The 14,372-nt window shown below is 38.3% G+C and overlaps 2 protein-coding genes across 5 annotated transcripts in view; one reads left to right on the top strand and one right to left on the bottom strand.

Annotated features, from left to right (window-relative positions):
* LOC143021382 (glycine receptor subunit alphaZ1-like) overlaps window positions 1–14,372 on the bottom strand; it is a 206,593-nt gene that overhangs the window by 78,184 nt on the left and 114,037 nt on the right. The window lies entirely within an intron of this gene.
* The window catches only part of LOC143021361 (proteasome adapter and scaffold protein ECM29-like), a 67,628-nt gene that overhangs the window by 3,681 nt on the left and 49,575 nt on the right, over window positions 1–14,372 (top strand). For all 3 annotated transcript variants that reach the window (XM_076178804.1, XM_076178800.1, XM_076178811.1), the window contains exons 3-4: window positions 9,982–10,098; window positions 10,227–10,345. In XM_076178804.1, the coding sequence (XP_076034919.1) occupies window positions 9,982–10,098; window positions 10,227–10,345 (236 nt within the window). The remainder of the gene's footprint in view (window positions 1–9,981; window positions 10,099–10,226; window positions 10,346–14,372) is intronic.

Below are 14,372 nucleotides of genomic sequence, written 5' to 3'. Positions count from 1 at the left end.
CCATCAACCCACACTGTACCCTCTCTGACATCCCCCCTCTCTCATACTTTTTAGGAGAGCTGACAGTTGGTGATTGCTACCATCTTCCTACTACAGTAAGCTAGTGACATAGAAACAGTCTCACATTAAAACAACATGGACAATATCTGTTCATTGGATCCTTTACTCAGATCAGTCTTGTTTGACTGAGGCATGTGTCCCACACCTACATAGCCTAGTATTTAGAAAATATCCTAAGAGCTATAGACCAGTCTCCTTGAAAAGTATTGTGTGTAAGATGATGGATGGATTGGGAAGGAAAGAAATTATAGCACATATTACACCCGGTTCTCTTTCCAACACTCATCAACTGGATGTGGAAAGATACGAAAACAGGTCACTACGAGCATAGCTCTCGTCCCATAAAATACAACTGGGTAAATACTTGTGAAGACATTTGGGCCCAGGACATAAACCCATTTCAAGAATTGGTGTTTTATGTCCTGGGCCAACTTCTGAAGTGGGTTCATCTCCTAGGCCCCAACGTCCACATGAGTGACTGTTGGCAAGTGTTGGATTCAGGAGTGGAAGGAGTTGTGAAGCTAAGTACACATAGGCAGCATTATGAATTTTGAAAAAGCATTTGTTTGTGTTACACATCAACGACTTTGCAAAATTGGAGACATGGAATCAAGGGAGATATACTAAGATGGTTGATGAGCTTCCTAATTGGTGGGAGACAATTGTAGTCAGGGAAACAGCCTCTGAATGGTTAGCTATTTGGAATAAAATACCCCAGGGTTATGCACTGGGTCCTGTTCTTTTTGTTTTATAATATTCTCACCATACACCAGGTAAGGCTAATGCCCTGTCAGTTGTAGTGCCTCATGAAACTTCACCTGGTACGATCTTTGTAAAGTTCCTTTTCTTCCACACTCTCTATTGTTGATCCTCTTACTTCAATTGCTTCCCTCACTCCATCCCTCCACCTCTTTCTGGGTCTGCTCACCAGCCTCTTCCCCCTCAGCTTCCATAAAAAATATTTAGCAGGGTACCTTTCTTGATCTATCCTCATGATGTGTTATCTCATTTAACTTCTTTATACAAATTCTAAGAGATGAATGGGCTGATTGTGCATTTCTAGACCAGAAAAAAGTTTTTGATAAGGTGCCACATAAGAAATTGCTAAGAAATTAGAAACTGCAGGAGGAATACATGGCAAACTGCTGAAGTGGATGGAAGACTTCCTGCATGAAAGAAAAATGAGAGTGGTGATGAGAGACAAACACTCTAATTGGGATGAAGTAGTTAGTGGAGTTCCACATGGACCAGTTCTGGCCCCAATAATGTTTGCTATATATATTTATATGGATAAAGGAATTGAAAGTTATATGAGCTTCTTTGCGGACAATGCAAAATTGTTGAAAAAAGTAGAAGGTTGTGAGTCACTGCAGAGTGATCTCAAAGTATGGGAATGGAGTAGGAAGTGGGAGATGGAATTCAATATTAAGAAGTGTAGTATAGTGGAATTTGGAAGAAGCAAAAAAGAATAGTGGGATCATATAAATTGGGAGAGGAAGAAATTAAAAAAGTAGAAAATGAGAAGGACCTGGGAGTCATTGTTATGAATAATATGTCACATGAGAAACATATAAACAAAAATTTTTGGAGAAACTTATAATTTAATAAGAACAATCAAAGTGGCATTTACATACCTGGATGAAGAAAATACTACTCACTTTAATAAGACCAAGATTGGAGTATGCAGCGACGACATGGTCACCAAGTACAGAAAATGTATAACAAGACTTGAAAGAATACAAAGAACAATTATGAAATTGGCACCAACACTCTCAGAACTATCATATGAGGAGAGACTAGCAAAACTTGAGCTACAAACATTAGAGCAAAGAAGAGAGAGAGGAGACTTGATAACTATAGAAACTATGATAGAGAGGATCTAATAAAATGGGATAGTAGAGATACAAGAGGACAGGGAAAGAAAATCAAGAAAGTTATAGAAGAGGCCTGAAAAAGAACAGCTTCCCCCACAGGGTAATAGACGTTTGGAACAAGTTAGATAAAAATGTGGTGTGTGCAAAAATGATACATGAATTTAAAAACAGTCTAGATAAAATGAGATATGAAGATGGGACACCACGAGCATAGCTCCCCTTCCCGTAAAATACATCTAGGTAAATACTCACACATATCAAATTAGATATGGCGAGATACAGAGACGGGACACCACGAGCATAGCTCCCCTTCCCATAAGATACAATTAGGTAAATATCAGCAGAATTGTGGAAGAGACATATAGACTACTGCAGAAGATTAAAGTGGTGTTCCATTATATAGATGAAGAGATGATGAAAAAATTCATCGAAACACTGATATGTCCAAGACTGGAATATGTGTCAGTGGTATGGTCCCCACACAGAGTGAAGGATGTAAACAAGATTGAGAGAATACAAAGGGCAACAACCAAACTGGTCCCCAGCCTGGCAGATGGATCATTTGGAAAGGCTAAAAGTACTGGGTCTACCAACTTTGAAAGAACAAAGAGAAAGAAGTGACATGATTACAGTGTTCAGGTCACTAAAGGGGATAGATTGCATTGATGGGAGAGTTTTAAGAGGTCATGGAAATAAATTAAGAAAGACCATGTGTCTAAAGGATGTGAAGAAATGCAGTTTTCCATATAGATGTTTGAATATGTGAAATAGCTTAGAAGGTAATATAGAGTAAGTTGGAACAGTACATGAATTTGAGTGTAGGTATGTTAGAAAATTAGATAAGAGATGGGACCCAAATAGCATTGTTTCTTTCCTGTATACTACAGTTAGGTAAATACACACACACATACTCAGTGGAACCTTGGATAATAAGCTTAATCCATTTCATGGTTGTTCTTAAATTGAAATGTTTGCTAATTGAAATAATTATGGCAAACTTGTCAAAGCACTACTGAATCAGTGGCATTGTGTGAACAGGTATATGTTTATATTTGTACCCTAAAGTAGCAATAATTTTGAAAGACAATAATTGTTAACCAAATGTGTTCATTAACCGATTTGTTCATTAAATGGAATATTCATTATCCGAAGTCCAACTGTAGAACCTCAGTTCTTGACCACAATCTGTTCAAGAATACTGTTCCAGAATGGATTTGGTTGAGGACCATATATCTTCACTGATCTGCTTTATCATTGATAATTTCCAACAGACCTTTGAATTTATCCCCACAGTTCCATTCAGGTTGGTCCAGAACTGATATTTAGATTGACTACCAGAGCAAAATTGTTCTGAGTTTTTGGGTTGAGAATTGATTTGTTTGACATGCGAGACATTTGAGAACCAAGATTCTACTGTGTGTGTGTATATATATAAACAGCTTGTGGATTAGAGACTCATGTCAGTCTATTTGTGAATGACACAGATATATAGGACCATACCTGAGAAAGTGGAATCACAAGTTTCTGTTGACATTCAGTATGGCGAGGTGCTAAACAATGCATTTTTGAGAAGAGTTACCAATACAAACTACCAATTGAATGGCAATGTCTTGGATAACTAGAGGAAAAAAGACTTAGGGGGTTTGCCAGTTACCTGAAGGCCATAAGTCTTCTGCAAGAGACACTAGGGGTGGTTAATTGATTTTAACAGGAAATCTCGAGTCCTCGACAATTGTAGCTTAGGTGGAAGCAAGAGCCGGTAGTAGACTTTGAGTTATTAGAAGGAACTTCGGATATTTAGATAGAAATGTAGTGTTGCACCACTATACACTATTAGCGCAACCAGTTCTCAACTGTGGTGCGCAATGATGATAACACCTTGTCAGAGATATTAAATCATTGGAGCAAGAGCAATGTGTAACAAAGCTAGTGTCAGGAATTGAGCACCTGCCATATGAGAAATGTTGCAAGGTCATAAGGGCCATTTACACGGTCTAACAGTTTGACAAACCCAGTTTGTCAGACAAGTGTTTGAAGTTATGTTTGACCGTGTGAATGGGGTATTTGGTTGTCAAACACATTTGTCGAACGTGTTTGACAACCAAATACCCTATTCACATGGTCAAACATCACTTCAAACACTTGTTTGACAAATCAGGTTTGTCAAACTTATTTGGTTGTCTAAATGCCCCTTTAGTACTACAAACACTCCAAGAGAGAAGGAAGAGGCGAATGTTATCAAAGCCTACAAGTTCTTACATGAACATGGCAATATACTATATACCAAGTTGTCCACACTAAACACCATGGACTTAAACAGGGACACAGTCAGAAATGGCAAGGTCAGACTGGTGGCGGACAATTATGAAAGAGAATTGGTTCTCCATTCATACTCTACAACATAGGAAGTCTCTTCTGGATGGTGTAGTGATATTGTGCCTGATATAGCTGCATTTAAGGAGAGGTATGCAGGTACCAAGGGGCCTAGAAGAGTGGTTCTCAACCCGTCCCTGGGTGCCATGACAAGAATTTAGGGGGGTGGGCATGCCTGCATTACAAATTATTCTTTTCAATGTAATGTGAAGAATCTGATAAAAAAAAATATGTATATGATATATAAGGTAATTATGATTGTCAACTTTGTAATAATGCAAAGATTTCATGGATTTATTTATTTTGTTTGTTTTTATTATTTTTTTTAGGGGGAATTTGGGAGTAAAACTAAGGGGAAACTACATGAATCTTGAGAATTTATGAAGCAGAGAGAAAATATTTTGAGATAAACGGGTCTAGGAGTTGTATGGACATGACGAGTGCATTGTTCTCATTCCCTCTCAAATTGATACATCATACACTACAGGGTGAAGAACCCGGTCACTTACCTCAGGTATACTGTAGAGTTGTTAAAAAAAATCATCTCTCTTGGGGTAAAACACTTAACACTACCACTCGTATAGTCTTATGAAATTCATAAAACTTTTCGTAAGGATATTGTGGTCCTTTTAAAAGCACTCGAAACACAAGTTAAAAAAAAATAAACTTTCATAAGTGACAGCCATACGCAACTGATCACAATCCAAATCATAAATGGCGCCATCCTGATGTCGTTTTTACTATGAAGGAAAACAATGTGATTGGCCGGATTCGTGACACAAAACAATGGTGCTATTGGCTGAAGCGATAATGTTTATTACCCAAGTCTCCGCAGACTTCGCAGAGAACAAATTTACAAGTCAGGAAAACGAAAGGCAGATTTTTTATTATTTGAATAATTAATTAATTAAATTAATTGTTATTTTTGTCTTCGTCACATTTAATTTAATTTTCGTCTTCTTCGCATAGAGTTGCTAGACTAGATTCTTTAGATTTGACTGTTCTTTGATGGAAAGCATAGTAAATAATGCTGATAATGGTAATAATAACACTGTACAAACAAATTTCAGGATTAAGAAAAAAAAAACATAGTTCTCATGTGCGTTTTATTATGAAGTTCAGTGTGCTGAATTCAAAATTTTGATAAAAAATTCATGCCACGTCACAATTTTTTGTAAATCGCTGTTTTAATAATTATGCAATTAATAGAGATTTCCAAGGTTCCATTAATGTATTTTGCTCCCAAAGTCAGATTTAAATGTCTTCATTGTATTTATTTAATTAATATATAATGAATCGGCATGTTTGTTAGCTTTATATGATGTATTAACCTACAATCTATTATTTACTTCTTCTTTTATAAGACGTCTCAGGCGTGTCACGCTTCAGGTTCCAACAGAAGTCAGCCAGCATAGCAGGGCACCATTTTCCCTTGTACTTGTTTTCCATTGACGCTATATCTTGATGAAACCTCTCTCCATGTTCATCACTCACATCTGCTGCATTCTCTGGGAAGAAGGACAGATGAGAATGAAGAAAGTGTATCTTCAGTGACATATTGCATCCGAGATCTTGGTAGCATTTGATTAGCCTCTCCACTTTACGCTCTCGCTGGGACTCTTGGTGCTTTCCCAGAAGCCTTTGCATACATCTTTGAATGCATGCCAGGCCGCTAGCTCAGGTTCATCCATTGTCGCCTCAAAGTCCTCATCATTTATAAGCTTGCGAATCTGAGGGCCTACAAATATACCCTCTTTAATCTTGGCATCACTAATTTTAGGGAAGATCCCTTTGAGATACTGGAAACATGGCTTGTTATGTTGCAGTGCTTTGGTAAATTGCTTCATTAGGCCTAGTTTTATATGCAGTGGTGGGCAAAATGATTTTCTCCTTCTTAACTAGTGGCTCATGAATTACATTATGGCATCCAAGCGTCATAGATTCCCGAGATGGCCATTCTGAGTGTATATAATGTTCTGATCTGGCCCTACTGGTCCCACTTGCAAAGAAAGCACATAAATTTGGTGTATCCAGTTTGTAGCCCATTAAGTATGGCTACTACTTTCAAGTCTGCACAAATTAACCACTCATGCTCTTTGTAACTTATGCGGTCTAGAATAAAAGCAAGGTTCTCATATGTCTCTCTTAAAATGACTGAGTAAGCAACTGGAACTGAAGGCATGGTGTTCCCAATGTGCAACAGAACTGCATTTATGCTGTAAAGGGATCCATCTATGAATAGCCTCCACTCATTGGGTTCATAGGACAGCTCAAGGGCACTGAATAGGCCTCTGATATCATTACAAAACAAGTTAAGTTGTTTTCCAAAGTGAAGAAATTCTGTAGATTTGCAGAACGCTTCCTAAATACTGTAATTCGAGCTTCTTCATCCAACAGGTGCCATTGTTGCAAACGTGAGGCCAGGAGTTCACTCTGTTGCTTAGTAAGTGTTAGATCACGAACTAGATCATTGAGTTCTGGTTGGGTGATGAGGTGTGGTTTCTTATCAGATTCAAGTTGTGTCGTATACGTTGCATTTTGAGATTCTGAATCGTCTGAGTTGCTCGTGTCATCGCTTGGTAGTTCAGAGGGCGGCTGTGGTACAGGAATATCACTTGAATGTAGAACTGGGCGGATAGCAGACTGAAGATCTGGATACACGATAGATTTCTTGCCTTTTCTGTTGCGACCTGCAGGAAAATAAAAAATAAAATCAGACTAAAAATGGATACTATTGGTTGTGATCACGTGCAAAAATAGTGGAAGTACAACTTATTCTGTATTTCGATCTTTTTTATTGATACATCTCTTGAAAATATATATAAAAACAGTAAAAAATAAACACTGAACACCCACCTTTAATATCCGTTAAGCAGAAGTAGCAATCTGTTGAGTGGTCCTTTGGCTCCCTCCAGACCATTGGTACGCCAAACATGAGGCCAGTCCCTTTGCCTTTCACCCAGGCAGAAAGGGAACTTGTACTTGTGAACTTGTGAGGTGCCCAGCGTTTGTCCAGGTCACCCACTTTACATCCAAAGTACAGCTCATAAAGTTTCTTTACATGTTGAGTCAACTCTCTTGTATTGCCTTAATGTAACTGATCCACATATATAACAAAACTTGTCTGGCGAATTCTTGCATTCTCTAGGCATCTTAACTCTGTATCCTGTTAAGAAAAAAACAACCCACATAGCTATGTGAAAAATTATATAAATGGTAAAAACAACAAAAAATACCGTTCAGATAGACATTGCGGGCACTACTATTTACGAAGAACTGGAGGGTCACAGAAAGAAACGGATGTTATATTCGTGATCTACGCAAAAAATAACTAGAAAAGGATAGTCTCATTTCCGTTTTTTTTTTTTTTTCATTGTTATACAGTGTAATGAGTCGAAGACAGTACATCGCATAATAAACGAGACCTGTGACATTGTCAAAACGAATTTTCAACTTTCAACTGCCTCTTCCCCCAGGGGTGGGGGAGGATGTTGGTCCCACACGAGTTTGGTCGGATATCTTTATGTTGCGTGTTGAGACGATAACCATGACGACAAAAGCATTTTTTTTTTCAAAATCAGTCGTCTCAGTGGCATTAATTCTCTTGATAACGGAATGTATAATTGGCACTAGGAATGCGCAAATTCAGGGCAGAGAGTGACGGTGGTTGATGTAGAATGGTATGTTCACTTTCATTCATACGCCATAATCCTGGTCGGGAAAATGCGCAATGCAACGGGAGTTTCCCCCTAACACAAAACGACGAAGGTTTTTGAACGCGTTTTCTAATATAGTATTGTGAAGGATTTTAGTATATTAGTATTTTATATGTATATACTGTGATATACATATATATATATATATATATATATATATATATATATATATATATATATATATACATACACTGAATGGTTCCCAGCCAGTGATCAGTTAATATCTTTTTTCAACCACAAATCACTTTTAATTCCATGCCATCGCAGTCGAGACTGAAGAATCGCTCGATGAAGGCATCCATTGGAAATTGAAACGTGGACGAGCCGAGGATTCGAACCCAACTAACCCGTAACAAAGTCACTGTAACTTTGTTACAGGTTAGCTGGGTTTGAATCCTCGGCTCGTCCACGTTTCAATTTGCAACGGATGCCTCCATCGAGCGATTCTTCAGTCTCGACTGCGATGGCATAGAATTAAAAGTAATTTGTGGTTGAAAAGAAAATATATATATATGTATATATATGTATGTATGTATATATATATATATATGTGTGTATATATATATATGTATATATATATATATGTATATAATGTATGTATATATATATATATATATGTTTTCTTTTATTTATTTCTATTTTTATTTATTTATTTGTTTATTGTACTTATTTGACATTGCATTTTGATAGTTATATTAATATATAGTGGCGGCGACATAACATTGAAATTCAAATTTACAATTCAACGACATATTACATTGATATTAGATACTCCATCAGCCAGCCATGTTGGTACGCACATTCACATCAAGATGGCGATTAATCTAGGCAAAAACATTTACATGCACCAATGCATTTTGGAATGTAAAATATTAGATAATAAGCGTCGCCAATTGCAGATATGTCGTAGTGGTGGACTGGCTTTCCAGCGAGATGGAGATCTCAGAAAATCACCACCCTGCTGCCCAGTTTCAAAAACCGGTCAACCTCTACACCTCCATGGGAAGGTGCAGCCCCAAGGGGCTAACACTTGATCCAAGGGTTTTCTTTCGACTTCATATATATATTTCCTCCACCTTTTCACACAAGTGGAGCTGACAATGACGATTGATCCCCTGGTAAAACTACTTTCACCTGGTAACATGAAAACCATCCCATTCAAACAAAGCCCAGATTTTCTTCTTGTAGAGATCTATAGGAGGGCTTCAGGACTGTTGTCAGCCGCTGCAGGGCCACGGCTTTGTGGGTAATGAAACTCAAAGCAGTGGTTACCTTACTTTTTGTTACCTTATGGATATTCCGGCGAATACGACTCAGCTACAAAAAATTTCGCTGCTTCTTCCGTGGCCATGTTGCCATCAGTGAAGTGGTGTATGATGACCTTGTAGTAGGGCCACATATTATTTTGGAATTGTGTGGGAAGTGTGTCTTCAATTTCTTGTAGTATATCACATCTCCCAGACTTTAGAAGTGACCGAGTTAGTTTTATTATGTCTGTGAGTAATACACCCTTAACTGAATATAATCTTCGGATGTTGGAATGAAATATGGGTATGTAGATTGTTATAGTATTGGGTATAATCTTGATAATATCAACACATTCGTGGAACTGCCAAGTGTAGGCTTTATGGTCTCTTGCAGTCTCCTTTATGTTCTTATATTGGATGAAGGGCCAGCCTTGCCCCCTGCCCTGTCAAATCATACACATCTACTTAATTTGGATATAGCAATTATTATTTATATGGAGGTGAGGTGGCAAAATGAAACGTTAAGGCTAGAGTATGGAGCTTTATTCAGAACCAGACGTTTCGACCTCTTGGGCCTTCCTCAGTGGACTGAATACAGAATAAGAATCAATGTCCGTCAACAGCTTACATGGTGATCTGACGACCCTGTGTGACCTCACCCCGGTCACGTTATTTATATGATGCTTAAAATAATTATTTTTTCATGAACAGGTAATGGAGTTGCTGATTCACGTAAACCGTCGTGTGAAGGCACAAGAACACATTCAACTTCCCGTTGAAGCGTTGTTGACGCAGTACCAAGACCCAAGTGCTACGTCCTTTGTCACGGTTTGTATTGCTTCTTTAAAGGTGCTGCAATAAGAATGATAGTTTACATTCATTCATTCATTGCAAGTGGAATGAATAGATGGAAAATAAATCTTGTGATTGATATTGATTTCCTAATTTTTCCTCAGAACTTTTCCATCATATACATAAGAATGGGATACCCAAGATTAGATATCAACAAACAAGTAGAACTCTTGACCAGTATGTTGCAGTGTTTATCAGGGAAGCCAGCCCAGCATCAAGACAGGTAAGGTTTCTATTGTTAAGACAGAATTTGTTCTATTTAAAGTATATACCAAAGGTCTCTCCCTTATTTCATAAGGAAGAGTTGTGAAGTCAAAGCATACACCCACATTATATAGGTATTAATGTCTATTTACTTTGTTGCAGTTGTAGTGCATGGTTTTGGAGCAATGCTCGTGGGGTTGCAACTATTTTTCTCCATTTGTCAAACTTTGCAGATAAACAAAGTAATCAGAGAAACCTACAATTTACTAAGATCAATAAATGTGGCTTTTAATTACTTGGATGAGATAATGGTAAAGGAAATACTAGTCACGCTGATAAGACCAAGATTGGAGCATGCAGCAACACTATAGACACCCAGTACAAAAAAAGAATATAAAGAAAATAGAAAGAATCCAGAGAGCAATGGCAAAGATGGCCCCAGCACTTTCAAAATTGACATACAAGCAAAGATTGTCTAAACTGGAACTACCAACCCTGGAACAAAGAAGAGAAAGAGGCAATCTATTGGCCATTTACAGAATCATGAAAGGCATAGAAGCCCTTAACAGAGAAGACCTATTAAAGTGGAATAGAAGAAAAACAAGGGGACATGAAAAAAAAAACTCAAAAAGAATAGTTATAGAAGAGATCTGGAAAAAAAAAAGCTTTCCACACAGAGTGGTGGATGTCTGGAACAAATTGGGCGAAACAATAATGTGTGCAAACACCATACAAGAATTTAAGAACAAACTAGATGTTGCAAGATACAAAGACGGGTCCCCACAAGCATAGCTCCCCTTCCCATAAAATACCTAGAGAAGGCTGTTGATAAAGTACCTCACAGTCAACTCATGTGGATTTAGAACATATTGGAGGGCTAAGAGGCAAACTACTTGAATGGATGATTTATTTATTTTATTTATTAATTTTATTTTTTATTTATTTATCTATTTATTTATTTATTTTTTGTGAAGGGAAGATACATAAGGACAGTAGTAAAGGATAAAATGTCCAGATCGAGAGAAGTAACAAGTAGAGTTCCACAAGGTTCAGTGCTTGTTCCAATAATATTTCTTGTCTATGTCAATGGTATGTTGGAAGGTATAACAAGCTATGCTAAGATCTTTGCTGATGATGCAAAAATCAGGAGAAGAGTGAAAACGTAGGAGGACTGTAAGCCATTCAAAAAAGACCTAGACATATTTTTTTCATAAGAGGCAAAAATGGGAAATAAATTTTGATACCAAAAAATGCAAAGTACTGGAAATGGGCAATATCAGCAAAAGACCATCATTAAACTATTCTTTGAAGTGAACCCATTACAAAAGTAAAAGAGAAGAAAAATTTGGGAGTGTTGATAAAAGACAACCTGTCACCTGACAGATATATCAGTAGGATTGTGGGAGACATATGGACTGCTGCAGAAGATTAAAGTAGCTTTTCACTACATACATATGCCAAGGCTTTTTCCCCCTTACAAATAAGGGGGAAAAACCCTTTGTATATAGATAGATATATCGCCAATTATCATACTTAGACATGAATCCATGTACTGTTCCAGCTTAGGTTATATCTCCTAAGTAATTCCAAGTATTTATGCACCTGTATGGAAAATGGCCTACATGCAGCAGCCTTGCTTTGGATGTGCTGTGTCTTGTGACACTGCTTCTGACCCAAGGCAGTGGGCGAGGTGCAGGGATGACCCACCATCCAGGAGGAGCCAAGATAAGAGGGGGGAGGGAGGGGTGGGGGATAAGAGTGGAGTGTGTGGGGATGGAATGGGTGGAAGTGGATTTTATGGCTTTATTTTTTGGCTACCTCCCTTGTAAGGGGGAAAAGGCCTTTGGTATATATATATGTATAAGGAAAACTATTTCTTCAAATCCTTTAGACCTGTGGTCTTCTTTAATTTGTTCTCATAAGCTCTTCAACCCCTCTTATTCTTAATCAAGAGATCTCTTCTGTTAATGTAATTTATCCCTTTTAGTGATCTGAATACTGTAATCCCATATCACCTCTTTCTCTCTGATTTTTCAAAATTGGCAGACCCAATACTTTTAGTTTTCCTCATATTGCTCATTTGCCAGGCTGGGGACCAGTTTGGTTGGTGCCCTATTTATTCTTTTGATCTTGTCTATATCTTTCACTGTCTGGGGGCCATACCAGTGACTCGTATTCCACTCTTGGACAGATCAGATTTTTTACTATTTTGTTTAATTATATATTCATCCATGTAGTGATGGAATGGGTGGGAATAATTTTATGCCTTTTCCTTTTTGGCTACCTCCCTTGTAAGGGAGATAGCCAAGACAAAGGGCACGCACCCAATCTCATCCACCACCCTTGTTTTCCTTTTTATTTTAGATCCCACTGCCTGGGTCAGAGGCAATGCAGCAAGACACAGTACATCCACAGCAAGGCCATTTCACTTAATTGGCAACCTCCCCTCTCTGTCCCCTCATGCAGAAAATAGAGAAGATGGGGAGAAATCCCTTCAGGCTGTGCTAAAGTATCATCCATACACAACCATTCTTCACTCACCCCTATCCCCTGCCTTCTCCCTTCCTTGTTCAACAGACATTCCCCTCTTGCTCAAAGCCCCTTTCAATCTATCCATCTCATCCTCTGTCACCCCCTCAAGTTCACTCCATCCACCTGTGCTTTCCGCACCTCTTTTGCGAAACCTTCTTCTCTCATTCTTTCCATGTGTCCAAACCATCCCAATAATCTTTCATCAGCCCTATCTGCCATCTCCTTTTCCACCCCCACTCTCATCCTTACCTCATTTCTCGCTCTATCCAATCTTGTAACCCCTATCATACTTCTCAGACACTTCATCTCATACATACATACATATACCAAGGCCTTTTCCCCCTTATACGTTTAAACTTCTCTTTTCTACCTTAGACTCCACGTCTCCATCCCATACAGTGTTGTTGACACAATCACCCCTTCATACAATCTTTTTTCATCCATTTCCAGACACCTATTTCCCATGATGCTTTAATTTCTGAAGATGTTTACTTGCTTCTCACAATCTACAATTTGCCTCCACCCCTACTCTTCCATTTCTTGCCACATACAACCCCAAATACTTGAAAACTGTCCACTTCCTCCAGTCTCTCTCCTTTAAGACTTATTTCCAGCTTACTGTCATACTTGATAAATGGAATTCATGGATATAGATTAAGTTGAAACTGTACATGAATTTGAGGCTTGGTGTGATCAATTGGAAAGTAGGAGATGGGACCTAAGGAATGTTGCTCCTTTCCTGTATACTAAGGGCATGGTTCATTAAATTCCACACTACAAAGCCCTCTTTGAGGGGCACCATCCTAACCTTCTGACAGGGGGGAAGTTTGTGATGTTAAACCATAAAAAAGAAAAAAAAAATACATACACATACATATACTAACAGCTTTTTCCCCCCTTACAAGGGAGATAGCTAAAGTCAAAGGCATAAATCCACTCCCACCCATTTCATCTCCACATACTCTACTCCTATTCACCACCTCTACACTGTATACTACAATTAGGTGAATACACACAATCATGTGGTACATGTATACCAAAATGACCTTTCTTTCTGTTAAGGAGGGTGGTCAGTTTAAAAGCACACTTCAACCCCACACCCATCTCACACTCATCATGGATGAAGGGTTAGCCCTGATCTGCACCCAGTGTTTAAGTCAAAGGCAGTGTTTGGGAAAATGTGTTGTATTGTTTCATAGGAAATGTGACCAATATTAGATGCATGGCTAGTACATACATACATATACCAAGGCTTTTTCCCCCTTTCAAGGGAGGTAGCCAAAGGGAGCAATGCCCTCTTCAGCATCGTCTTCTCACCACCAGATCGTGAATCCCTGAATGTGTAGTAATCAGTCGTAAGCCTCCTTGAACAATCAAAGAAAGGAAAAAAAGATTTATCACATGTACATACCTTTGTATGTACATGTGATAAATCTTTTTTTCCTTCCTTTGTCCCCGTCTGGGGTATTGGCTGCTTGTTATTGTGGCAAAGTAGCATGCAGTCGATACTTTAG

This window comes from Oratosquilla oratoria, chromosome 3 (assembly GCF_046742065.1).
Source record: "Oratosquilla oratoria isolate Oo_2021 chromosome 3, ASM4674206v1, whole genome shotgun sequence".
Lineage (NCBI taxonomy): Eukaryota > Metazoa > Arthropoda > Malacostraca > Stomatopoda > Squillidae > Oratosquilla > Oratosquilla oratoria.
This window is presented reverse-complemented; position numbering and strand designations above follow the sequence as displayed.